The 27,579-nt window shown below is 40.3% G+C and overlaps 1 protein-coding gene and 2 non-coding genes across 7 annotated transcripts; 1 reads left to right on the top strand and 2 right to left on the bottom strand.

The window, feature by feature from the left end:
- Positions 1-2,437: 2,437 nt before the first annotated feature.
- Pym1 (PYM1 exon junction complex associated factor) lies at positions 2,438-23,776 on the bottom strand. 5 transcript variants are annotated; one of them, XM_005335601.5, is made up of 4 exons: positions 23,758-23,776; positions 23,009-23,139; positions 3,817-3,910; positions 2,438-3,409 (listed from the first exon to the last, which is right to left on the bottom strand). In XM_005335601.5, exons 2-4 carry the CDS (start codon positions 23,040-23,042, stop codon positions 2,926-2,928), a joined length of 612 nt encoding a protein of 203 aa, XP_005335658.2. In that variant the 5' UTR covers positions 23,043-23,139; positions 23,758-23,776; the 3' UTR covers positions 2,438-2,925. The 5 variants fall into 5 exon arrangements, with proteins under 5 accessions (XP_005335658.2, XP_077909478.1, XP_077909477.1 ...); XM_078053352.1 differs by lacking the exon at positions 23,758-23,776 and adding an exon at positions 23,642-23,757; XM_078053351.1 differs by lacking the exon at positions 23,758-23,776 and adding an exon at positions 23,526-23,637.
- On the bottom strand, positions 13,452-13,525 carry Trnav-cac (transfer RNA valine (anticodon CAC)). The gene has a single exon. It is a non-coding gene; the product is annotated as a tRNA-Val (tRNA).
- On the top strand, positions 14,778-14,841 carry LOC120888756 (U7 small nuclear RNA). Its single transcript, XR_005732444.1, has one exon. It is a non-coding gene; the product is annotated as a U7 small nuclear RNA (small nuclear RNA).
- Positions 23,777-27,579: the final 3,803 nt, after the last annotated feature.

The following is a 27,579-nucleotide window of genomic DNA, read 5'->3' as shown; positions in this document are numbered from 1 at the left end:
TTATAAAAAGGGACTTTGTCCAGGATCAAACAAAAAAAGGGCATATGAAAGCATATAGCAAGAAGGTAGAGGCCCTCATTAGGAATCAAGTCTGTTGGCACCTTGGTTTGGAACTTTCTAGACTCTGGAACTATGAGAAATAAATGTCTATTGTTTAAGCCTCCCAGTCTGTTTTATTTTATTATGGCAGCACAAGCTAACTAAAGACATATTTACATCTATTAAGCATCAGGCTCTGCTATTTTCTATTCAGTTGAAGAAACAATACTGGTTAGAATTTTCTAAATTGATATTTTTAAATATTTTAAAAATATCTTTATTTTATTAATATGTGTGCTGAGGATTGAACCCAGGGCTTCACACATGGTAGGCGAGCGCTCTACTCTGAGCCACAACCACAGCCCTCTAAATTGATTTTTTAGAGGAGATAAAATTTCTTCTCTACCCTTTTGAGCTATGTATGGCCCAGCCTAAAATTTAAACTGACATAAGATAGAACAAGAAGTTTCCCTTTCCGAATAACTTTTTGTTTTGTTTTGTTATGTGTGTGATTGTGGGGATCAAACTGAGGGCCTTGAATACACTAGTCAAGTGCTCTAGCCCTGAGGTACATACCCAGCTCACACTGGTAAGCACTGGGGATCCAATAATGATAAACAGTCCCAGGGCTCAAAGAGCTCCTTGTGGAGGTATGACAAATCAACAAGCGTGACAATATAGCATTATAAATGCCATTATGAAAATAAGTACTGAGGAAAAAGGAAGCAAATAAGAAGGGCACCTAAATTAATATTTGAGGGTAAAGAAAGGCTTCCCAAAGAGGATAACATTTAAGATATCCAAAGGCTAAGAGAAATCTGACCAGGAAGACTATCAGGAGAAGTGATCAGTAGCAGGATCAGCAGAAGCAAAGGACTGAGGCACAAAAAGAATATGGTTCATTTGATCGACTGAAAGCAGTTAATTTTATTTGTAGTTTGACCAGAGTTGGAAAATGAAAGAAAATAAAGCTAAAGTTAAGTAGTACTGGATTATGTAGGACCCTCTGAGTCAAGCTAAGAATTCTGAATTCCTGAGATTGTTAACTTCAGCTGAGTTTCTCCTCCCTTCACCTCTACAGTAAAGAATGACTGTGATTAACTGAGGGGTGGGTATCACAAGTATTACAAAATTGAATAACAGGTACTTTTGGTTATAAATTCCTCTATCCATATCATCAGTTTACTCCATAATGCCATCTTAGTGTGGTATCTGGGAAGAACTGTCCTAGGTATAGCTGTGAAGTAAGTCAAGAAACAATAAATGTACAAAAGTTCCATTGATATTATGGCACAATAAGAACAACACATAAATTAGCAAGTTAAATTAAATTTGCTCTTGCTGGGCTGGGGCTGTGGCTCAGCAATAGCGCACTTGCCTGGCATGTGTGAGACACTGGGTTTGATTCTCAGCACTGCATATTAATAAATAAAGGTCCATCAACAAATAAAAAATATTTGCTCTTGCCTAGCATGAGTTCAATCCCCAGCACAACAGAAAAATCTGTTCCACATGAATGGATAAAGAAAATGTGATATACACACTATGGAATATTACCCAGCCATAAAAAAAAAATGACGTTATGACTTTTGCTGGTAACTGGATGGATCTGGAGACAATCATGCTAAGTGAAATAATGCAATCCCCAAAAAACCAAAAGTTGGATGTTCTCTCTGATATGCGGATGCCAACACACAACAAGTGGGGGAGGGGAAGAACAGTTTAGTGGATTAGACAAAGGGAAATGAAAGGAAGGGAGCAGGTATAGGAATAGGAAAGATAGTAGAATGGACTTAACTTTCCTATGTTCATATATGAATATACCACAGTTAATCTCCACGTCATGTACAACTACGAGAATGTGATCCTAATTAGAATGTTACATTCCATGTATGTATAATGTCAAAATATACTCTACTGGGCTGGGGTTGTAGCTCAGCGGTAGAGCGCTCACCTAGCATGCGCGAGACCCTGAGTTCGATCCTCAACACCACATAAAAATAAATAAATAAACAAAATAAATAAATAAAATAATAAATAAACAAAATAAACACACACACACTCTGATGTATATCTAAAAATAACAACAAAAAATCTGTTCCAAGTTTCATTAGATTCTAAGACTAATTTCTATTTACTGATATCTGAGTAGACATGTACAGAAATCAGTATTGCTAATTTGGTAATACACTCATAATTTTTTAAAATTAAAAGAAATATTACTCCCAACATGTGTATTTTTGGGCCAAATTTATGGGCTAAAACAAAGAAAGAGATAAAACCTAGGGCTGGGGATACAGCTCAGTTAGTAGAGTACTTTCCTTCTATGCACAAGGCCTGGGTTCAATCCCCAGCACCACAAAAAAAAAAAAAAGAAAGAAAGAAAGAGACAAAGCCAGACATGTCTACTTGAGTTTATTCTTGTTCTTTAAAAAAAGAAAAACAGAGAGAGAAAGAGACAAAGTGGGGTGGGGGAAGAGAGAGATATTAGGATAGACAGGGAAATAACTCAAACACTGTGAACAGGAACCAAGACTCCAAGATTTGGGCGTACTCCCTCTACCCTCCACCTCAGTTCTCCAAGAGAGTCCCACCCACCCGATTTTCTTTTAAACAAGACACCCAAATCAGCAGCAAAGGTACCTGGGGTAGACACTGAGATTTTTGAACACTGGGAATGAGAGGGAGAAAGTCCCAAAATTAGGAGTTGGAAGAAAAGGGAAGGAATGAGGGAGAGGCTAGGCTCTGGAGGGCAGAGTTGGGCAGCGAGAGGTGGAAGTGAGTCAGTATGAGGGGTTCCCCTCCTGACCGCTGCTGCCCACACTTCCCTGGACCCCAGAGAGCCCCACGGTTTGTTCTGCAGTCCATTCCCTATTCTCAAAGGCCTCACAGGCCTAACTCCAAGTCCTCTAGCTCCTCCTCCAGCGCCCTCCTCCTTGCTAGCTTCTCCAGCTGCTCTTTGCTGGGCTGACTGACTTCTCCAGCCTGGATTCGCTGTTGCAGCTCTTCCACCTGCCGAAGCTTTTTCTTTAGGTTCTTTATCTTCTTGGCTTTCTCAGTGGTGGCAGCTGAATCAGGTGGGTCAGAAGCAGCTGTTGAGGCTGAGTGGGAGCCTTGTGGAGCACTGGGGACTTGGGCTGTCTCTCCCAGGGACACCTTGTCAAGAGTCCGGCTCAAGGCCTCTGCCTCTCCTTTCTCTTGCTGTTGCCGCCTCTTCTCCTTTCGCTTCAGGTTGCGTTTGGCTGTCTTGGAGAGGCCTGGTTCACCACCTTCAGGTCTAGATGGGGTAATAGGAGTGGTGGCCTCAGGGCTCAGCCCTGGAGGCAGCTCTGGTTTACTCTTGAAAAACTTCACATACTTATTTTCATACCTGCAGAAAACAAAAGAAGTCAACAAATTTCTAAGAATCACTGACTTTTTGATTCTTAACCTTCCAAGTCACTTCATTCTCATAACATTCCCAATTCCCTCTTCTCTTTAGGTGCCTCCTCCACTTTGCCTAGCTCTGTAGGAGAGGCTGTTGGAGGGTGCCTAGGATCTGAAATTGTGACTGGAATTTGGAGGTTCTGATTATCAGAGGTCATAGAATCAAGACTAGTCACATGTAATCCTCAGTCATCTGAGAACCCCACCCAGCATCTTGCTCTCCTTTCTCCAGTGCCCCTTCTTTCCATTTCCTTGGGGTACTGGAGAGTCATCCCTGAATTTATGAGCACACATAATTTATACTTCTGGAAGGACCCCATTAACTAGCCCTTCTCAAGCCTAACCACGCACACTGGGACCTCCTCCTGGGGCACATAGCCTTCTTTCACCCTCCGCTGCTTGCGCCAGGTCCCGTCAGGTCGCTGTGTTGAGGCGATGTACTTGCCTGAAATGAGAGAGATTAAGGTGGAGAATTATTCTTTCTTATTTTCTAAGATGAAAGAATGTGTAAATGTGCATTTCCCTTAGCACCTATCTTGTCTACCAAATGCAAACTGCTAAGTTATCTTTTCTTCTATCAACCCCAATCCCTGTCATCATTATTTACTGAGTAACTATGCACTATACAACATACCACCCTTGCCCTCAAGGAGCTTTTGTTTTTATAACTTAGTTGGCAAGAGAGGATAGGCATAGACCCAATTATTCACCAGTCTGGGCAACATAGTGAGACTCCATCAAAAACTGAGTGCAGTAGCACATGCCTATACTCTCAGCAACTCTGGTCAGACTCTGCAATTTAGCAAGACCCTGTCTCAAAATTTAAAAAAATGAAAAGGGCTGCTGGGAATATGGTTCAGTGGTAAAGCATCCCTGGTTTCAATCTTCAGCTTTAAAAAAAAAAAAAAAAGAGAAAGAAACACAAAACAATTGTAAGAGGACATCAAAGAAAAGCACCAAGTACACAAGAGTATACACAAAGGATACTTGTTGATAATTATTGAAATTAACAAAAAGCTGAAAGTAACTTAAGTGGTGATCAACAGATGAATGATTAAATAGATTTGGTTCATCCACACAACAGAACACCATACTGTTGTTAAAAAGAATGTTAAGTATAGCTGCCAAGTGCTATAGCATCCCCTCAGCAGTACAAAAAAAAAGGGGGGATGTTAAATATAAATGTACTACCATTGAATAGTGTGTATGGTATACTAAGTGAAAAAGTGAGTTGCAGGACAATGTGTAGAGGTCCTCAAACCTTTTTACTTTAGGACCCCTTTACCCAGCGCCTCATATAAGCTAGCAAGTATTCCACCACTGAGCTAGCTGCATCCCCAACCCTTGGTACTGGGCATTGAACCCAGAGGCATTATACTACTGACCTACATCTCCAGCCATTTTTTTATTTTTTGAGATACGGTCTTGATAAATTGCCAAGGCTGGCCTCAAACTTGCAATGGTCCTGTGTAAATGTGCATTTCCCTTAGCACCTATCTTGTCTACCAAATGCAAACTCCTCTTGAGGAGCTGGGATTACAGGCTGGCATCACTATGCCCAGCTCTCTTTATAGTCTTATTTTACAATGTTATATATTTATTTATGTTACAATTTTTAAAAATGCACTAATTTCCTCAGAAAAGTCTGTAAGCACTAGGAAGTTGTAAATGTCACAGTGGCCGAAGTTTCCCAAACTTCTAATTTTCACTGGAGGGTTTGAATTTTATCATTGATAATACATATTGTCAGTTGTTTTCCTAGAAATGACAGGCTTGTCTACGGCCATAGCCCGATCTCATCTGAAATGACAGGTTTGCTTCCTTCCTTCATTTTCAAAAGAATGACTGTCAAATATATCTGACAGGTTTTTGTTTTGTTTATTTTGTAAGACAGGGGCTGCTAAATGGCTGAGGCTGGCCTTGAATTTGGGATACTCCTGCTTCAGCCTCCTCAGCTGCTGGGATTATAGGCAAGCACCACCACACCCAGCTGTGGAAAATGTTTTTGCTTACAGAATTCCTAAAAGGGGTTTTAAGGCCCCTGTACCACCCCCATCTCCAAGAGTCATGGAGAACAATTTCAGAATCTCTAGTAGAAAGTATGGGTCCCATTTTTGGTGAAGCATGAGGCAGGACTTAAAGGTCTATGAACACAGGTCATGCCTGTAATCCCAATATTCAGGAGGCTGAAGCAAGAAGATAGCTTGAGCCCAGGCGTCTGAGACTAACCTGGGCAACACAGCAAGACCCTGTCTAAAAAAAGGACGGGAGGTGTAGCTTAGTAGTAGAGCGCTTCTTAGCATGGATGTAGCTCTGGGTTTGATTCCCAGCACCAAAACAGAAATTCTGTGTTGTCTGTGTATGAGGACAAAGAGAAAAGTGTGGAAGGACACATACCAAGCCTTTAATGTTGTTTACTTTAATAGGGATAACCTGGAAAAAGAGAAATGGCAAAACCATTTTTTTAATTATATATATAATTACTCGTTTAAAAAAAAAAAAAAACTGTAGTACTTTTTTTGGGGGGTACCAGGGATTGAACTCAGGGGCACTCAATCACTGAGTCACATCCCTAGCCCTATTCTGTATTCTTTAAATTAGAGACAGGGTCTCACTGAGTTTCTTAGCACCTCAATAAATTGCTGAGCTGGTGAACTCACTGCCTCCACCTCCCAAACTGCTGGGATTACAGGCAGAAAAATCAAATCTAGGACCTTCTATGAGGATTATGTATTTTTCCACTAATTGATTTTTTTTTCAAAATGCAAATATCAGCTAAATGTAGTGGTATACACCTGTAATCCCAGTGACTTGGGAGGTTGAGGCAGGAGGATTCCAAATTCAAGGCCAGCTTCAGTAATTAGGGAGGCCCTAAGCAATTTAGACCCTATCTCAAAATAAGAAGAAAAAAAAAAAGGATTGGGAATGTAATTTAGTGCTCAGTGGTAAAGCATCCCTGGATTCAACCCCAAGTACCCCCCAAAAAGAAAAAAGCAGCAGTCAGGCTGGGAATGAAAAATCGGGCCAGGCCAGACCAGACCAGACCAGACACAGTGGTACATGCCTGTAATCCAGGCAACTCAGGAGGCTGACACAGGAAGATTACAAGTTCAAGACTAGCCTCAGCAATTTAGCTAGCTAAGCAACTTAGTGAGACCCTGGCTCAAAATAAAAATTAAAAAGGGCTGAGGACATGATTCAGTTGGTTAAGCACTCTGGATTCAATCCCCAGTAGCAAGAAGATCTTAGAAGGTCTTAGAAACAAGGTCAAGGAATTTGGACTTTATCAGATGAGTAAAAGAAATACAGAGGATATGTTTTGGCCAGGAGTGATAATATAGACACAAGAATAAAAACAAAAGAATGAAAAAAAAAAAAAAACCCTGAAAAGCTCCATGAAAGGACTAAGACTAGTGTGGGCTCTGAAGAAAGGATCAAACTAAAGGAAATGAGAAAGCAGAAAGAATGGATAGGAAACAGAAGTCCATTCTAAAACAAAAACTCAGATGTGAGAACACAGATGGCATTTTCAGGAGATGGCATTTTCAGGAGATGGCATTTTCAGGAGATGGCAAGTAGAGGAGTCTGGCTGAGCCAAAGAAAGGACTGGTATAGTGAAAGGCCAATGTTCAGATCTTGAATGCCAGTTAAGGAGTTTAATATGTGGCACATGGCATGCATTCAATAAACACTTGTCAAATGAATGAATCCTTTATCCAAAGCATTTTTGTAAAGCCTTGGATATGAATAAATCCTTTATTCAAAACAGTGTTTTAGACCAGTTAATCCGGCATGATGAGAAGGTAAATTGGAAAAGAAAAACACTGGAGTCTAAGGAAACCAGTTAGAAAAAAGACTGCAATAATCTTTTTCTCCTCCCCCATTCCCACCCTGGTTATTTGGGATTGACCTTCGGGGCACTCTACCCATGAGCTATAGATGCAGCCCTTAGTATTTTTTGAGACAGGGTCTCACTAAATTACTCAGGCTGGACTTAAATCTGCAATCCTCCTGCCTCAGCCTCCTAAGACTGTAGTAATCTTGGCATGAAGAGGCAGAATTGGCAAAAAAGACATTATCAAAGGATCAACCATACTTGGTGATTCACTGACTAGGGGAGAGGTAAGCAAGTTAGAAATCAAAAATAACTCAATACATTTCTAGTAATCCTATTGTTAAGAATTAACATAAAGGTATAGTTCCAAGAGGAAAAAATACAAAGAAAGAGGAAAATATAATTATGTAAAACTTATGGCATTATCTATGAATAAAAATTAAAAACAAAATTTACATCCAATTTTATAAGAATGGCTAAATATACATAGTATATATGTTTAAATGATGACAGAAGCCAGGCACCATGGCACACACCTATAATCCCAGGTACTCAAGGAAGCTGGGGCAGGAGGATCACAAATTCAAGGCCAACCTCAGCAATTTAGCAAGACCTGTCTCAAAAAGTAAAAAAAAAAAAAATTAAAAATAAAAGAAAGAGCTGGGAATGTAGCTCAGTGGTAAAGCACCCCTGCCATCAAATTCAGATACCTACCCACCCCCACACACACAATGATAAAAGTTTTCAAAAAAATCTTATGATGTGATCTAATAGAAAATATAAGAAAATTATACATATACCATGATTTTTTTTTTTTTTTGTACCAGGGGTTGAACCCATGGGCACTTAACCACTGAACCACATCCCCAGTCCTTTTTTTATATTTTATTTAGAGTCAAGGTTGCTTAGGGCCTCGCTGAATCACTGAAGCTAGCTTTGAACTTGTGGTCCTCCAGAGCCACTGGGATTACAGGCATGCACCACGGAGCCTGGCCACCCATGATTTCAACAATTAAATGATATGAATATTTGTAAATTTAGAAAAGGATATGCAATAATGAAAATGTTACGTTAGGGTAATAAAATTATAAATACTTCGTTTTGCTGAGCATGGTGGAGCACGTCTATAATCCCACAAAATGGGAGGATGAGGTAGGAGGATTGCAAATTTGGGCCAGTCTCAGCAATGTAAAGAGACCCTGTCTTGGCTGGGGCTATGGTTCAGTGGGTAGAGTGCTTGCCTTGCATGCACAGGGCCCTGGGTTCAATCCTCAGCAACACATACACACACACACACACACACACACACACACACACACACACACACACACGAGATCCTGTCTCAAAATAAAAAAATTTTAAAGGCCCAGGGATATAGCTCAGTGCTAAAATGCCCCTGGAGTCAATATCCAGGACAAAAGAAAAATTTTTTTTCTTTTAAAATATTCCCTTTAATGTTGCTGACATATTGTGGATTTCTTAAATATGTAATTTTAGGTGGCTTAGAGAATTATAGGTACACTAAGGATAGCAAAATTATCTTGACCAAATAATTCATAAAGATTAGAGATACAGCACCTATTGTGATCCTTGGAAGATAAGCAGGATTTAGACAAGTGAAGGTGAAAGCAGAGTTGAGGAAAAAAGAGAAAGGTAAAGGGACAAGAGCAAAGAGGCAAAAAATATTTGAACCTTTACTTAAAATTCTTCCTGGATTCCTATTTCCCTCTGGGTACTTACATGGAGTCACACACAGAAGGTCCTCTTGACCTAGCTCCTGCTAGTCTCCAGCCTCCTAACACACAGGCAGCCACTCGCTTTCTACTCTAGCCACAGAAATAGTCACAAATCTCACCCAGAACTGTGCCTCTACTCTCTATGTCTTTTTGCTTTATTTCCCTTTTCCTTATTTCTTATGTTAGCTAATTCTTACTGGTCTTTAAGTGAAGTTCACTCCACTGCAGCCTTCCCTGAGCTTCCCAACACAAGACAAGTTAGAAGCTGCCCTTCATGCACACATTACACCTATTTCAGCCTTTATCATGATCTAATGTTTAATGTAATTGTTTGCTTGTCTGAATGCAAGGACTTTGTCTTTTAACTTTGTATCGAAGAGCTTGGCTCACAGAAGACAGTAAATATTGGTTGAATTAATAAATGTGAAAGTTTAAGTATATCATGAAATAGCAAGAATCCAGCATATTTTGGACAAAAAGGTATATATAATGAGAAAAGAAACTAGAATAAACTAGTGAGTATATGAAAGATCTCCAATCTCTACTGCATTTGGAATTTAAGCCTTAGATTGCAGGAGAACACCAAAGACCTTTAATGGAGTACAGGTGATCTGCTTAAAGCTATGCTTTTAAGTCTAACCTGAGTTGGGCACAGTGCTGTAATCCCAGCCCACCTTTAATCCCAGTGACTTGGGAGGCTGAAGTAGGAGAACTGCAAACTCAAGACCAGCCTCAGCAACTTACTGAGGCCCTAAGCAACTTAGACAGACCCTGTCTCAAAATAAAAAATTAAAAAGCCTGCGGATATGGCTGAATGGTAAAATTCTTCTGGGCTCAATCCCCAGTACCAAAAAAAAAAGAATTTGAAAATATAGTGCAGTCATCCCTCAGCATCTGTCGGGGAATGTTTCCAGGACACCTCAGGACACCAAATCCTCAGGTGCTCAAGTCTCTTATACAAAATGGCATAATGTTTGCATATAACCTTTTCAAATCCTCCCCTATACTGGAATCATCTCTGGATTATTTATAATACCTAATACAATGTAATGATATATAAATTCTTGTAAACTACATTGTTCAGGGAATAATTATAAGAAAATCAAGAGTAGTGACGTACGTGTTCAGTAGAGACACACACACACACCAAAAAAAAAAAAAAAACTTTTTTTTTTTTTTTTTTTTAGAAGAGATGGATCTTGCTCTGTTGCCCATGCTGGTCCCAAATTCCTGGGCTCAAGCAATCCTCCTGTCTCAGCATCCCTAGTAGCTGGGATTACAAGTATATGCCACACCCAGCCATGAATATTTTCAATCTGAGGTTGGTTGAATCTGTAGTTGCAGAACCCATGAATGTGAAGGGGTGACTATACAATAAACTTAAAGTGGAGAAAATGAAAACAATAGCTGGGATAGTCTTTGTGGCATTAAAAGGAAAATGAAAAGAAAAATCCATTATGAAGGATAAATGAACAAGATGCAAAGACTGCTAAGATTTGAATTGGAGAGGAAATAATAAAAATAGTGTTACAATGAATTTAATTTGATGTCTTTCATATATATGATCTTGTTTTTCACCCCATATTTTTGGGTAAATAGGGCATATGGTAATAACACTTATTCACACATGGATTTTAAATGTTTATTGAGCACTTACTGTTGTGCCAGGCACTGTAACAGAAGCTAGAGATACAATAATGAATAAAGGAAGCAAGATTCTTGCCTGCTTATAGCATACATTCCTGTGAGGAAGATAATAAATGAGGACACAAACTAATTACAATATCACTCTTGAATGTGGAAAGTGGGAAGAATAAAAACTACTGACATATACAAAGTCCAGAAAGGAAAACTTTGTGAAAATAACTAATTCAATTCTAGACAATCAATGTTTTACATGGAATCAGGGAGAAAGGGATAATAGTAGTAATATTGAATACTAGAAATATTGAAGTCAAATGCATAGAGTTTATAGCAGGCCCCTTTTATCAGAGGGGGATATATTTCAAGACCCACACTGGATGCTTGAAACTGCAGATAATACCAAACCCTATACACAGGTTGAGCATCCCTAATCCAAAAATCCAAACTCTGAAATGCTCTAAATCTGAAACTTTTTGATTGCTGACATGATGCCTCAAGCAGAAAATTCCACACCTGATCACATGTGATAGATCACAGTCAAAATGCAATTACGCTTAAAATATTATATTAAATTTCCTTCAGGCTGTGTATGTAGGGTATATCTGAAATATAAATAAATGCTGTGTTTAGACTTGGATTCTATCCCAAGATATTTCAGTATGTATATGCAAATATTCCAAAATCTAAAAACATCCAAAATCCAAAACACTTCTGGTCCCAAGCATTTTGGATAAGGGATACTCACCCTGTATACTGTTTTATCCTAATTATACATATTTATGCCAAAGCTTAATTTATAAATTAGGCACAGCAAGAAATTAACAATAACTAATAAAATATAACTATAACAATATACCATAATAAAAGTTATTTAAATGTGGTCTCTATCACTCTCTCAAAATATCTTATTGCACTATACTGTATTTTTGCACTTGAATTGATCACAGTTAACTGAAACCATAGAAAACAAAACTTCTGACAAAGGGGCACTATTGCATAGTTGAAGAATTAAGAGAAGTAAAGATAGATTGTGAGGAAAGCAGGGCAGAGCTTCTTGAATGGCCATCCTGTGTGGAAGCCCTCTGAGATACAAATAGCTCATTATCACATAGGAGCACCTATATTATGTTATCTTGGTTCCATCCTCTGGCCTTGATGGTATCCAAGGGTGAAGTCAAAAAGAAGGGAGAGGTTTGGCGATTCCCACCCCTAGAAATAAAAACCAAGGGCAGAATATCAGGACTTTCAGATAACATTTTTGAGAGAATCAGAAAGTACAGATTAGGGACTGCTACTCTGTTTTTTAAACTTTGTCATTTCCCACATCTATTGTTTTATAATTTTCAACCTGTTTTCCTTAAACCTATTAGTAATAAAAACTCTTAATCTAAAAAGGGCCTTGTTTGAGGGGACGCAGGAAGACAGTAAAGAGACACAACATTGCAAGGCTTGGGAGAACTCCAAGGGACTAGAGAAAGTGACTGGTAAAGATGTATTGATGAGCCTGAGGATGATCTCCAGCCAATGATAAGACCTAGCTAGAGGTGGTTTCCAAAAAAGAGATCAGAGTTGGAGGAATGACCCTGGAAAATGATCATGATTATTTCTCTCAAGGAAGTAAAGGTACTAAAATCATGAAGTGATTCATAGAAAAGGACAGAATAATGCCATGGAGACCAAAAGAGTTTTATGTAACAGTAGTTGATTAACAGTGTTAAAAGTACCATTTTAAGGGAGTAAGTGATTAACACTATTAAATACTGCAGTGAGATCTAGGACAAGGAGAACTGAGTAAAAATCAACTGTTTCTGGCAATTTGGAAATCCCTGGTTATCTCCAAGAATAGAGCTTTGGAAAAGCATGGTGGTCAGAAGCTAGACTACAAATTAATTAAATATGATAAACAGGCACAGTGGCTCACAGTTGTAATCCCAGGGACTCAGGAGGCTGAGGCAGGAGGATTCTGAGTTCAAAGCCAGCCTCAGCAATTTAGCAAAGCCCTAAGCAACTTAGTGAGATCCTGTCTCAAAATAACTAAATAAAAATAAAAAGTGCTCAGTTTGTGGCTCAGTGGTTAAGCACCATAGGATTAATCCCTGATACAAAAAAAAAAAAAAAAGGACAAACATTTATTGAAAGCTTCCTATGAGAAATGTACTGTAATAAGTGCCATTAGGATTAACAATATGAGCAAGCAAAATGGTGCTTAGTTTCAAAAAATGTACATTCTAAGTAAGGGGAGCTGGGCAAGCAAAAAAATAAGACAAACTTATAAACGACAAAAGTAACCTAACAGATGCAGATAAGGAATAAATAACCATACTCCATTTGATGAGGGAAGGTAACAAGAAACTAGGAAAACCTTAAGAAATTGACATTAAAGATTAGGTAATAGTAATAATAATAACAACAAATAAACAGCCAATATTTTACAGGCAGAAAAGAAGAGAAACAAATAGGAACAACAAGAAGCAAAATCATAGCAGTAGAAAACTCACAGTATGTTATGAATGATTACAAATAAGCATTTATTAATGAGTAGCTATATTACACCAGGAACTTAATATAGTTTATCTTGTTGAGTTTAGACAGTGGGTAAATATTATTTACAAGTTGAGGAAATAGTCTTACAGAGATTGAGTAGTATGTTGTAGCACACACCTATAATCCCAGCTCTTTGGGACTGTGAGGCAGGAGGATTACAAATTTAAGGCCATCTTATGCAATTTAGGAGACCCTGTTTCTTTTCTTACTTCTTTTTTTTTTTTTTTTTTTGGTGCTGGGGATTGAACCCAGGGCCTTGTGCATGTGAGGCAAGCACTCTACCAACTGAGCTACATCCCCAGCCCTAGGAGACCCTGTTTCAAAAGATGTAGGCGTGCTAAGGATATAGCTCAGTGGTAAAGTGCTTGCTTAGAATGCCTAAGGTCCTGTGATCAATCTCTAGTATTAATAAGAAAGACCAGTCCAAGATCTTATAAAGGTAGCATGTAGCTAGCTGTAGTTACATTCTGAACTCAGGTCTGATGCCAAAACTTACTATCACACTGATATTCTACTTTCTTATAAAGCCCAGTTTCACCAGAGGGTTCAGGCAAACATACAATATGTGACAAATACTAGAATGAAAACTAGTCGTGCTCATACTAGAGAGTCATGTCTTAACATAAGCAGGTAGCATGAAGAGTCCATGTATCAATCTGAAAGTTAACTCCCAAAAGTTAACTCCCAAATAATAACATTAGCAATCTTTTATTGAGTACTTGCCAAATACTTTATTCAATATTTATAAATATTATCTTATTTCATTTTCACAACTCCAAAGTATTATTCTAGTTTTATAGAAAATGAGAAATTTAATAACTTGCCCAAAGTTAATTAGTAAACTGCATCAAAAATAGAACTCAGAGTAAGGGCTCCCCAGGCTACAGTCTTTCTTTTACACTGGTACTAGGGATTGAATCAGGGCTGCTCTACCACTGCTACCTTCTCAGCCCTTTTAATTAATGTATGTATTTATATATTTTTATTTTTTGGTACTGAATATTGAACTCAGTGTCGCTAAACCACCAAGCCATATCCCTAGAGCAATTTTCTAGTGTTTTATACTGAGTCAGGGTCTCACCAAATCCTTAGGGCCTCACCAAGTTGCTGAAACTGGCTTTAAATTTGCAATCCTTCTACCTTAGCCTTCTGAGTTGCTGGAATTACAGGCATGTACCATAACCTCCAAAAGAGCTGGAGATGTAGTTCAATAATAAAGAGCCCTTGGGTTAAATCCCCAGTACCAAAAAAAAAAAAAAAAAAAGTACTAAGGATATTAAAAGGATATGTTAAATGTGTAAAATAAATAAATATGAATTAATTTCACAATTAAAAAAATAAATCAAAATATATCCTTCTGGGCAATCTATCCTAAGATAATAACCCTAAACGAGGGGCTGGGAGTACAGCTCAGTTGTAGAGTGCTTGCCAAGCAGGCACTAAGCCCTAGGTTCAATTCCCAAACCACATCACAAAACAAAACAATAACCCTAAATATAGGCAAAGATTTATGTGCAAAAATATTCACGAAGTTCTTATAAAAAAATTTTTTAGAGTGTTACAGCTCTTTTAGAATCTGCCTAGAAGATTTGCTAGTTTTTGCCAGAAACAACCCCACCCCCATAGCATTCAAAAAAAAGTTCTGGAAATAATCTAAAAATCCAATGGCAGAAGAAAGGTAAGGGCTAAAGGTGTGGCTCAGTGGAAAAGCAATTCTGACTTCAGTTTCCAGCATTAAAAAAAGAAAGAGAGAATTAATGTCATAAGGTTAAGTGAAAGGCAAGATATTAAAAACATATAGAGCTAGGCATGGGGATGCATGCCTGTAATCCCAGTGATTTAGGAGACTGAAACAGGAGGATCACAAGTTCAAACGAAGACTTAGCACTTAGTGAGCCCCAGAGCAACTGAGAAAGCCCCTGTTTCTAATAAAATATAAAAAAGAGCTGGGGATGTGGCCCCTGGATTCAATCTCTGGTATCAAAAAAAGCAGTAACCTTATAGTATGTCAGATGAGATGGAACAGAAAGAGACTAGAGATTAGACAAGTTATTTAAAAGGTCACAGCAATATTTGTAGAATAATAGAAACTAAAATTTTAGCAGGCACTTAGAATAGCTCAACTACTATGCTTGACACTTGGCATATAATCTCTGCTAATCCATACACCAACCCTTACATAACAGTAATAATTACAAAAGAGTGCTTTGGACACATGTGTCAGATATGTACATTGCTTTATTTAAACTTTTTAAAATATTTTTAATATCTATTTATTTTTATGTGGTGCTGAGGCTTGAACCAATGCCTCACATGTGCGAGGCAAGCACTCTGCCACTGAGCCACAACCCCAGCCCACTTTATTTAAATTTTAATTCTCATAATATTTCATTAATGAGAAGAATTCCCAAGGTCATAGAGCTAAGTATTGAAGAAGGAATAAGTGTAATGCCACTAGAAATAAAAGAATATTTCAACAAGCTGGTGTCATGGCATATGCATATAATTCCAGCTACTCAAAGGGCAGCAAATTCAAGGCCAGCCTTGGCAACTTTATGAGTCCCTATCTCAAAATAAAAAATAGAGGCTGAGGCAGTAGCTCAGTGGTAAAGTGCTTGCATTGTATGTGTGAGGCACTGGGTTCAATCCTCAGCACCACATAAAAACAAATAAAGATACTGTTAGTTCATCTACAACTTAATAAATATTAAAATAAAAAATAAAAAATAAAGGGGCTGGGAAGTGGTAGAGTGCTCCAGGTTCAAACCCAAAAACTGGAAAAAAGTAAATAAACAAATAAGAACTAGAAAAAAAAATTAGCCAGGCACAGTGCCACATGCCTATAATCCCTTGATTTGAAAGACTGAGGCAGGAGGTCCCAAATTCAGGGCATCCATAACTTCTTTCTCTGTATGTGACCTTTTTTTGCAGTGCTGGGGATTGAACCCAGGGCCTCAAACATGCTAGGCAAGTGCTCTATCGCTGAGCTGTGCTCCAGCCCACCTTTTTATCTCAAAGAGAATATATCTAATATTTTCCTATTAAGTATAATGCTAACTTTGTGAGACAAAAACCTTCATCAAGCAAAGAAAATTTCCTTCTATCTTTGATTAATAAAAATCATTATTAGCATTATTTGAAGTGTTAGGGATTGAACTGAGGGCCTTGCGCATGCTAGGTAAGCTATTTCCCACTAAGCTACATCGCCAGTCTCCTCAATCCCCTTTTTAACACCAGGAATTATTTCCATCACGTTTTTACATGATGGTGCTTTTTACCAGATAACAGTTTGGTTTCTACCATGTCACTTTCCTTACTTTAGGACCTTTTTGCAGTTGTAGCGTCTACATTGTTTATCTCAATATTTTTCCAACTGTGTTCCTGGAAACCCTGGGAGTGTTTCCAGGGGTTATGTGGGACAGGATGGAATGAAAGGAAGGGAATAAGCACCTCTGTAGTTATATAGAGAAAAATAAACTGTTTCTTCTACTTTATGCTCAAAACATAGATCACTTCTGTGATCTCCAAATGTGTGGGGATTTCTTCCTACCAACAAGCAAGCACCCAGTTCTGCAGCAGATACCATCTGGACTTCCTCTAATTCAATTTAATTCAGACACTCTGTACCTGAAAGTAGCACAGTTTGAGGGCTCAGTCTCATCAGATTATTCCTCACTTCAAATCCAGTTGCATGTTTAGGCTTTTGAGTCTTCTGACCTACTGGCTACCAGTTGGAGTTCCTATAACCTCCTCCTGCGGTTCAATTAAATTGCTAGAACAGCTTAGAGATCCAGTAATGCATATTTGTAATTTCAGCTACACAGGAGGCTAAGGTAGGAGGATCACAAATTCGAGGCCTGTCTGGGCAATTTAGCAAGACCCTGTCTTAAAATAAAAAATACAAAGGACTGGGGAAATAACTCAGTAGTAGAACACTTCTGGGTGTAATCCCTAATACCAAAAAAAGAAAGAATATTTAAAGCTGAGCATAGTGGCACATACCTGTAATCCCTGCAACTCATGAGGCTGAGGTAGAAGGATCACAAGTCCAGGCCAGCCTGGAAAACTTTGTGAGAGTCTGTCTCAAAATAAAAAAGGGCTAGGGCTGTAGCTCAGTAGTAGAGTGAGATAAAACTTTAACTTTGTGAGATAAAACCTTCATCAAGCAAAGAAAATTTCCTTCTATCTTTGATTAATAAAAATCATTATTAGTATTATTTGAAGTGCTGGGGATTGAACTGAGGGCCTTGTGCATGCTATCTCCATATCTCCCACTAAGCTAACATCCCCAGTCTCCTCAATCCCCTTTTTAACACCAGGAATTATTTCCTGGTGTTCAATCCCCAATTGGGTTTAATCCCCAATAAAACAAAAAAAGAAAAAAAATCATATTTTGACAACTGATGTAAAAGGGAGGAGGTGGTGGATGGTATGAGAAAAGTAAAAAGCCAAGTCTGGTGACTCATGCATGTAATCCTAGCAATTTGGGAGGCTGAGACAGGAGGATCACCAGTTCAAAGCCAGCCTCAGCAAAAGCAAAGTGCCAAGCAATTCAGTGAGACTCTGTTTCTAAATAAAATACAAAATAGGGCTGAGGATGTGGCTCAGTGTTCAAGTGCCTCTGAGTTCAATCTCCAGTACCAAAATAATAATAACAATAAATAAAAAGGGCTGGATGGGCTGGGGATGTGGCTCAAGCGGTAGCGCACTCGCCTGGCATGCGTGCCGCCCGGGTTTGATCCTCAGCACCACATACAAAAAAAGATGTTGTGTCCGCCGAAAACTAAAAAATAAATATTAAAAAATTCTCTCTCTCTCTCTCTCTCTCCCCCCTCTCTCACTCTCTCTTAAAAAAAAAAAAAAAAAAAAAAAAGGGCTGGAGCACAGCTCCGTGGTAGAACACCTGGGGTTCAATCTCTATCTCTAGTACTACTTAAAAAAAAAGGAAAAGATGATTCAAAATACAAGGGCAATGAAAATACCTAGTGCTCTGATCTTGGTTTCTACTTTCTAACATCATTCTTCAGTAAAATGAACAAAGGGCATGCCTGTAATCCCAGTGGCTCAGGAGATTGAGGCAGGAGGATAGCGAGTTCAAAGCCAGCCTCAGCAAAAGCAAGGTGCTAAACAACTCAGCGAGAGAGATCCTGTCTCTAAATAGAATACAAAATTGGGCTGGGGATGTAGCTCGGTGGTTGAGTCTCTCTGAATTCAATCCCCAGTACCGCCCCCCCCCCCAAAAATGAACAAAAATTCCTTGGAGAAATGGCTGATTCTAGAACTGAAGCAGGAAATATATACATGATGAGCCTGGAACATCTTCAAAAGGAGAGCTTACTTTGTATATCAAAGAGGCAAGGGGCCAGCTAAAAAACTAAGAGTTCCCAATATCTAAAAGGTTGAGGGTTAGGGATGTAGCTCAGCAGTAAAGTGCTTGCCTAGCACACACAAGGCCTTGGACTCAATCCCCCGCATCAATAAATAAAGGCTGGAACAGTCAAGCAGTAAAATAAATATAGTATTGGATTAAAAACCTAATTATAAAATAAAAAATCAATGTCAATATTGATATAAATAAATGTTTGAAAAAATAAACAGAAAGGAGAGAAATTTCCTGTGCAGACCAATTCCAAATGATCTCTATCCTTAAGGAAAAAAACCTAATATCCTACTCTTGATGTTTGGGCTGCATAAGTGATTTCCCTCCAAAGAATATAATGGAAAGGAGGAGGGTAGAGAGAAACTCTACAGTAGAGAAGCCTTACAACCACTACCTTACCAGATGACCAATATCAATATTAAAAAAATCACTGTAATCCTACAGCATTATCACTCTGCCTCTATTGTCTTATCCCCAAAATACATAACCCCATCTAATCATGAGAAAAATGTCAGATGAATTCCAATGGACAGCAGGCATTGTGACTAGTACACACCTATAATCTCAGTGACTCCCAAGACTGAGGCAGGAAGATAAAAAGTTCAAGGCCAGCCTAGGCAATTCTGCAAGGTCCTGTCTCCAATGAAAAAGCCAGGAGTAGTGGTCCAATCCTGTAATCCTAGCATCTTGGGAGGCTGCAACAAGAGAATCACTAGATCAAAGCCAGCCTCAGCAACACTGAGGCATGAAGCAACTCAGTGAGACCCTGTCTCTAAATAAAATACAAAATAGGGCTCGGGATGTGGCTCAGTGGTCGAGTACCTGAGTTCAATCCCCATTACCAAAAATAAAATAAAATGAAGAGAAGCCAGGTGTGGTGATGCATGCCTGTAATCCCACCAGTTCAGAAGGATGAAGCAAGAGGATCCCAAGTTCAAATTGGTCCTGGCAACTTAGCGAAGCCCTAAGCAACTTAGTGAGATCTTGTATCAAAATAAAAAATAAAAAGGGCTGGGGACATGGCTCAGTGGTTAAGCACCCCTGGGTTCAATCCTCAATAACAAAATAAATAAATAAATATTTAGAAATTTAAAATATATAAGTAAAATGAAAAGGGCTAGGGATGTAGCTCAGTGTTAAGAGTATCCCTGGGTCTAGCCCTTGCTACCATAAAAAGGCATAGGCAACTCAGGAGACAGCACCCTTGATGTCCCTTGATTATGCTAAGAATAATAACTGTAGTTAAGGAACAAACTAAGCAGTGAGGAAATGGAAATAGGTTTAGACCTGATATTCAATAAATCTGCCTGTGAATAGGAAAGAAACAGAAATGACATGCCTTGATTTTTCAATGAAACATAGTGAGCTTATCTGTCATAAAAGGAAAAATTAAAAGGGAAGGGCACAGAGAGTAGAAAAGATTAGAGAGATGGTCATAGGAAATTTAATGACACCTGGAAAAAAGTATTGTAGAGAAGCTGTGATCTGACAGAAGTTAACATTATATGGAATCTGCTAGTTTCTATGCTTTTTCTCTAGCAACATGCAACAGTCTAGAAACAGAAGCCAAGAAACTAGTTGATAGGTATGATTCAATATAACAGAAGCCCTTGCCTTAGTATAGAAGATCAACATTACTAAGAAAATGAAAAGGATAGTATCAAATTGGTTGGCCATACAGGTCTAACTAAGCAGCAGCAAAGGTAATCATAAGGTACTGGTAGACTCAACAAAATGGGAAGGATCAAGAACCAGAAAAATGGGAATGAAGCTCTAATAGTACAGCTCTTGCCTAGCATGCTCAAGGTCTTGAGTGTGATCTTCAACACTGCACACTCCCACAAAAGAAGAATCAGAGCACCTAAAAAAGACAAATAGCTGCCTCTGTAGATCTGAGGTAGTCAAAAAGGGGAAAGAGGGCTGGGGTTATGACTCAATGGTAGAAGGCTTGCCTAGGATGTGTGAGGCACTGGGTCTGATTTTCAGCACTGTGTATAACTAAATGAATAAAATAAAAGTCCATTAACATCTAAAAAATAAATAAATACAGTTTAAAAAAAAAAAAGTAAAGGAGCTGGGTATAGTGGTATAAACCTGTAATCCCAGTACATAGGAAGCTGAGAAAGGAGGATCACATGTTCAAGGCCAACCTGAGCAACTTAGTGAGACCCTGTCCTAAAATAAAATAAAAAAGGATGGAGATGTAGCTTAGTGGATGTCCGCTTGCCTAGCATGCATAAAACCTTGGGTTTAATCCCAGTATCACAAAAAAGAAGAAAAAAAGAAGAAGAAGGTGGTAACTGGTAAGGAGGCTAAAGTAAGTACTTGGAGGGTACCTGAAGGGAAGGTACTGGTAGTGTTGTCAGGTTGGTGGCAGTGACTTAGAACAAAGCAGCCTGTGTGGGAAAGAAACATCAACCAGGCCCCCACGGAAACACCTGCCAATTAGCAGGATCTCCTGACTACCACCTGTCAATCAGCAGGACCCCTTGGACAATCCTGGAGTTCAGCCAGCTTTCCACCAACTCCAGCGGGACAAGGGACTCTAAAAACACATTTTCCTGTCCCAAGCCCTTCCCTTCCTGCCTAAGCCCCATAAAATTCCAGTCCAGTGAAGCTCCCACGAGGTTTCTCCTCAGACCCTTCTCCTGTCCACTCTGTTGGTGTGATCGAGTTCCGCCCAGGAGATATCTCAAATAAAGCCTCATTCGGAGGCCTTTTAAAATATTCATCCTTTGGTCACTGCCCGCCTTGCCTGGTCTTATAAGTGTCACTGATGAGGTCCAGGTTGTAGTGATTCTAACATATATCTGGTTTGAAAATAGAAAGGTAAGTCAATGGTCTCATGCTGAGGAACCAGGAGATCAGAGAATTTCAAAAGTGCTAGAGACACTGAGAATAATAGCAAGAAACAGTGTAGAGAAAAACAATATAGTTTTATGGGTCTGGGTCCTTATGGACAGTAAATTATAGCGCTGAAGTTTTAAAGAAACTACTATAATTGCATGGCAATACCTTCTACAAAGATTGCAGTGACAATGGTAGGCCAATAATCAGAAAGCAGTATAGGAGTGGAAAAGAACAGTTTATTCCTCCCTCTTTTCCACACAGGCAAAGGGAACAGAAAATGTCTCTTTATGGCAGGGTAAGGGAGATGTGATATCTGGATTTTTATTAAGTCAGGATTAAGGGGGAAAAAAAGGACTGGATGATAAGTTGTATTTTCAGAACATATATTAGAAGTTGAACACATTAAAGAAAGACTGAACAGTCAGCACAAGCAAAGATGGTGTATCACTTTGAAGAGGAGAGACCTGGGTTGTCATTAGGTACCATAAGATAGAGGGCTGAGATATAAGAAACATATAAAGCAGCAGAACAAGCGGCATGAATGGCACATTTTAAAACACACTGTGCATACCACTGCACATGCTTGGTGTCACCTACACAGAAGACTCACATATACCATACAGGCTACAAAAACATAATCACCTCACACATATAGCATTTTACAAACTACTTTCATATACATTACCCTATTTCACCTTCACTGGGTCGATATTACTACCATGCACATTTTTCTAAAGACAAGATTATTAGGATAAGACAAAACTATGAATAAAGCCTTCATTTTTCAATTTCTCACATACACAGCAGACATTATTTGGCATCTCAAATAATCGGGATAAAATTCTTCTCAAGCCAGAAGGAATAGTAGGTTCTATCAACCAAAGACCTTGGGAGAAGTCACTAGATACCTTCCTGTTTGCCTTCCCTCACCTTAGATTCTGCAATCCCTATCATCATCACCGGGGGAGGTAGAGATAGGTGGCTCCATCAAGGAAAAAACTCAAGTTGAAAGTTTATATTAAGTTCTTCCTCCCTTCATACATCTAGACCTCAGTGACCCAACAAATCAAGATGAGAGGGAGAGTGGGGAAGGAACTAGGTAGCAATGGATTGGTCTTCAGTAGATATAGCTTCGAGAAAAAGAATGAAAACAGGGATGGGAAAACAGAACAGGAAACAGGTATAACTAAGACATGGGGGGGGCAGGGGGCTGGAATTGGACGGAAATAAGAGTGTAGGAGTCCATAAGGCTGGAGAACCAAACAGAGATATGGGATCTCCAATCGCTGCAGAAAAACTGAGGGCCCGTGAGGGTCCTGGAGCAGGGAGCATTGAAAGACCCAGGGTTTGGGTGACCGGAAGCAGAGACCCCCCAAACACGAGACCAGAAGGGGGCGCAGGTGACACCCCGGACTAGAGAATGAATGGGGAAGGCGGTCCGGGGGGCGGGGCAAAGGAGGGGCCCCGGGATGGGCGGGGCACAGACCCCTTTGCAAGTACGAACCCCTACCCCGAGAGCCCAGGGAGAAGCGAGTCCGCGACTCCCGCACTCACCGCCGGTCTCGTCAGTTACATAGGGAGTCGCCATCTTGAAAACGCAAACCACTTCCGGCGTGCTCGGACTGGGGTCCCGCCCCCTCCCTACCGGAAGTGGAGTCTTGTTCGTAGCAAGCCACCATTTTAGTCTTAAAGGAAGAGTGCACCATTTCGTGGGCGAGGGAAAGGAAGAGGGGACTAAAAGCTGAGATAGTTGATAAAATAAAGCCTTGGATTCTTATTGCCACTCATATCACCCTTAAGCGCCTGGTGCGTGTAAATCAGCTGGGAGCGGGAGAGGTTCCGACACACAATTTCTCTTATCCCAGAACTGTACATCTAGGACATGCGAGGGGAAAGGGGCGCAAGGCCCAATTGCACCCGAAAGAGGGGGCTGATACAGAAGTAAAGGAAGACTATTCATGCTCTGACCTGACCCAGGTACCAAGGAGACTTGGTGACACGGGGCCGGCAAACTCCAGCAACGTACTAGAGTACGAATATTGCTGGAGACATGTGGAAGACCCCAACTAACCCTTAGAAGGTGGGGAGGTCGAACTGGCATGCCGTTTGCCCTCGCTGCCCAGCTTAACTCTAGATCGAAACCTAAGAAAGAGGCCTGCAAGTCGGTGGCCGCTGCGGCTTGGTCACCTGTCCCCACACCCTCAGGGTTGCGGCTGGCTTTCATGGCCGAGTTGGGGCGGGCGGGCAGCACCGGGCAGTCTGAGCACTCGGTGGCGAAGTGACTTCCTGCCCTGGCCACCTACCGGAGGAGTCTCCTCCGGGTGAGCCCTAGGGTCAAGGCAGAGTGAAGGCATCTGGGCGGACCCAGTATTCTGTTCGTGCAAGTCTCTGGGAGCTGAGGATCTAAAGCGGGATAGCTAGCCCATAATCCCAGCGGCCCACACGGTCACTCCCTTGGCAGGTCTGCCCTGCCTCCAGCCTCAATTGTTCTTCAAAGAACCCCAAAGTTCTCCCTCCCTCACTCCTCTGTAGCTGTAATTCCTCAGGGCTAAATCCTGTTAAACTAGTTTCTCTTTCGGCCTGGGAGGGGCGAGTCGCAGCTTCCTCTCCTCGGGTATCCGGACTCTGTGCTCCTCCATCCCCTTATTTATTTTTCTTCAGCAACCCCTTTACCTTCCTCTGTAACCCTTATTTTAATGTCCACAGTATCTCTGTGAATATTAGTGACCACCTCTAACACTAGGCAGCATGCCTTAGTTAAAAAAACAAAACAAAAATAAAAACAGCAATTGGCTGACTAGGACCTTAGTCAAGCAAATTAAACCTCAGAAGTTTTTTCAGGGCCACAACTGTGCTTCTTTCCGTTCTCCCATCTCCTTGACTTCTACGTGGGACCCAACTCACCAGGTCTCAAAAAGATTTATTTAAAAACTATTTACATCTTTGGGCTGGAGTTGTGGCTCAGTGTTAGAGCACTTGTCCAGCACGTGAGAGGCACTGGGTTCATTCCTCAGCACCACATAAAAATAAATAAATAAATAAAGGTATTGTGTCCACCTACAACTATTAAAAAAAAAAAAAAAAAAAAGCATCTCTGAGCCTGCTCAGTACACAACATAAACCAAGCTCACCCTCTCGGCTGAAAAAATTTATGGACAAGAAGTTATCATTGAAATTAAATGGTGCCAGACATGTCCAAGGAATATTATGGGGAATCTGACCCCTTTAAGAATCTTGTGATAATGAATGTGTGGATATCGCAACTAATGGGCAACAGAACAATAGTGGAATGGTGGTAATACAAGGAAATAGTATCATCATGTTAGAAGTTTTGGAACAGGAACAAATAATGACTATTCAGCAGAGAAATCCATCACCTCTCTCCAAAAGGACTAACTATGACCTAAAAAATCAGGTCATGTACATTTTCATATTAAATTTTTTGTTAAATAAACTTTTTAATAGTTAAAAAAAAAAAAAACAAACTATAAACCATGCGTGTGGTGATGCATGCCTGTAATCCCAGTGGCAAGTCTGAGGCAGGAGGATCACAAGTTCAAAAACAGCCTCAGCAACTTAGCAAGGCCCTAGGCAACTCGGAGACCCCATCTCTAAATAAAATATTTTATAAAAAGGGGGCTGGGTGGACTGGGATTGCGGCTCAGAGGTAGAATGCACACCTAGCATGTGTGAGGCACTGGGTTCGATCCTCAGCACCACATAAAGTAAAATAAAGACATCGTGTCCACCTATCCCTAAAAATAAATAAATAAATAAATATAATTTAAAAGGGGGAGTTGGTGCTGGGGATGTTGCTAAGTGGTTAAATGCCCTGGGTTCAATCCTCAGAACAAAAAAAATAAACCTATTTACATACAGATGGGAAGGGCAACACACACTTAGTCCCAGCTACTAGGGAGGCTAAAGCAAGAGTCCAAGACAGACTCCGTTGTGCTTCAGCCCTGCCCCATCCATCATCCTGTCCTTAGCCTTGTAACTAATAAGAGGTGAGTATGATAGGAAGCCTTTAAAAATTAGTGGGCTACATCAGTATCTAAGGAATGGTCTTTGTGGCTTCTGATGGGCCTGTTCTGCAAGGGGAATCCTAAAGTGGGCACTACTCATTACCTAATCCTAATCCCCCACTGTGCCCCAAAACCTCCTGCCCCAGTTCTGGGTGACAGGAAGTGAAACTCAACTGACTGCTTAGTAGACCAGCCTAGTACCCAGCCCTGGGCCCCGGATGTGACCCCCCACCCTGAGGAGGAAGGGGGTAAAAAGAGGCTGGGGAGAACAGGCTGTTGTTTTTTCCTTTCCCTTTGTTCATTGCGGTTTCTTTCTTTCTGACTTTTATGATGTGGTTGACTACAGAAATGAGCACCTGGAACTGTAGGCATTAGATGCCTCCTCTTTAGATGTTTCTTTGTCTTTCTTCCCCCCTTCAATTACTAACTTGGGGTATGATGGAGCACAGATCCAAACAAGATACAAAGAAGGCTAGAGTAAGATTGATTTCATCTTATTCCTTACTAAACAAATAACACCCATTGAAGTTAAAAAAAAAAAAAAAAGTCTTCAAAGGCGTGTCTTTAACTTTAGGTAAAGACCGGAAGAGGGGTTATGGACCTATTCTTACTTGTATACTCAGAGCAGAGAAGCTTTATAATATTTACACTCTTTTCTACAGTCCCTAAACTGAGCTGTTTTTGTCTATCCTGCAGAACTAAGTACAGAACCTGATATATAGTTGGCCTTCAAAAGTATTTGTTGGCCATGACTAAGGAGGTCACAAAAATGAAGCTTTGCTGGGGCTCTGGCTGTGGCTCAGTGGTAGCACACTTGCTTGGCATGTGTGAGGTACTGGATTCAATTCTCAAACTGCATATAAATAGATAAAATAAAAGTCTATCAACTACTAAAAAAAAATTTAAAAAAAAAAGAACCTTTGTTAACAATGAAGCAAATACTTTTCCAAGTGAAAGATGAGCACATGCCTGTAATCTCAGTGATTCTAGAGACTGAGGCAGGAGGATAGCAAGTTTGAGGCCAGCCTCAGCAACTTAGTGAGGCTCTGTCTCAAAAAAGGCTGGGGATATGGCTTGTGGTTAAGTGCTCCTCAATTTCTGGTACCAAAAAAAAAAAAAAGACTGAGGATAAAACCTGGAGAGGACACAGTTGCAGAGACAGCCCCTCCTCCAATCTCTGCTGGAGATCTCCAGTTTAGATATAATAATGTTCTCAAACCTTACTACTCAGCAGCCATATTTCTGGAAAAAGTGGAGCAGTTTCTTCAACTAGCTTGTCTTGAGACAATTGGGAATTATTTGCCTCCCTCTGTTTCCACTAGAGGGCCTCATGCATTCATTCATTTCTTTTCCTCTGTGACCCCTACCAAGCATAAGTATATATTTTGTGTATGTGATATATGTGTGCACACACACATACACATACACACTCCCAGTCAGAGGTCTCTCCTCCCCCTCCTTCCACCTCAAAGGTAAGAGGGACTATTCCAGGAACTCAAGGCTTTGTCATTCTGCCCTACTTCAAAGGAAGGGTAGGAGGGAGTTAGGGGTTGGGGCGGGGCTAGGGAGCAGGATGCCTGGGTCCCCAGGTCTTAACTGTAAGCCTAGGGGCTGTGTCTCTCTCCTTTGCTCTACCAGCCTGAGGACCATCCATGCTGCCCCAAGAGCCTTGACAGCCCCTGAACAGATTCCAGGCAAGAGAAACTGAAAGGATCTCCTTTTAGCCCCTACTTTTGACTAGGGCTTTCTGCATCACTTGCTGAGGTCAGTAGGTAAAATGGGAGGGTTAGGGCATAGAGGAATTGTGCACACAGACCAGAGAGCTCTTTGCACCCTAGAATTAGGGAGAGGATATGAGTTTTGCATGGAGATGTCCATAGACTGGAGGAATAAGTCTGAAAGGCTGACAGATTGTCTCAAGAAGTGTCAAGCAAGCCATGCAAGAAGGGAGGCGACTGGATCTCAGGAAGTGGAGTGTGGGATCTCCTGGGTGAGAAGTCATAGTGAATGGAAAGGAGTTGAACAGGGAAGCCCTGGGTGGCAGCAATTAGGATAGGGGAACTGATGGGTGGTTGGACAGCTGTGAAGCTGTTCTTCTCA

The sequence above is a fragment of the Ictidomys tridecemlineatus genome, chromosome 6 (assembly GCF_052094955.1).
Source record: "Ictidomys tridecemlineatus isolate mIctTri1 chromosome 6, mIctTri1.hap1, whole genome shotgun sequence".
In the NCBI taxonomy this organism is placed as follows: domain Eukaryota; kingdom Metazoa; phylum Chordata; class Mammalia; order Rodentia; family Sciuridae; genus Ictidomys; species Ictidomys tridecemlineatus.
This window is presented reverse-complemented; position numbering and strand designations above follow the sequence as displayed.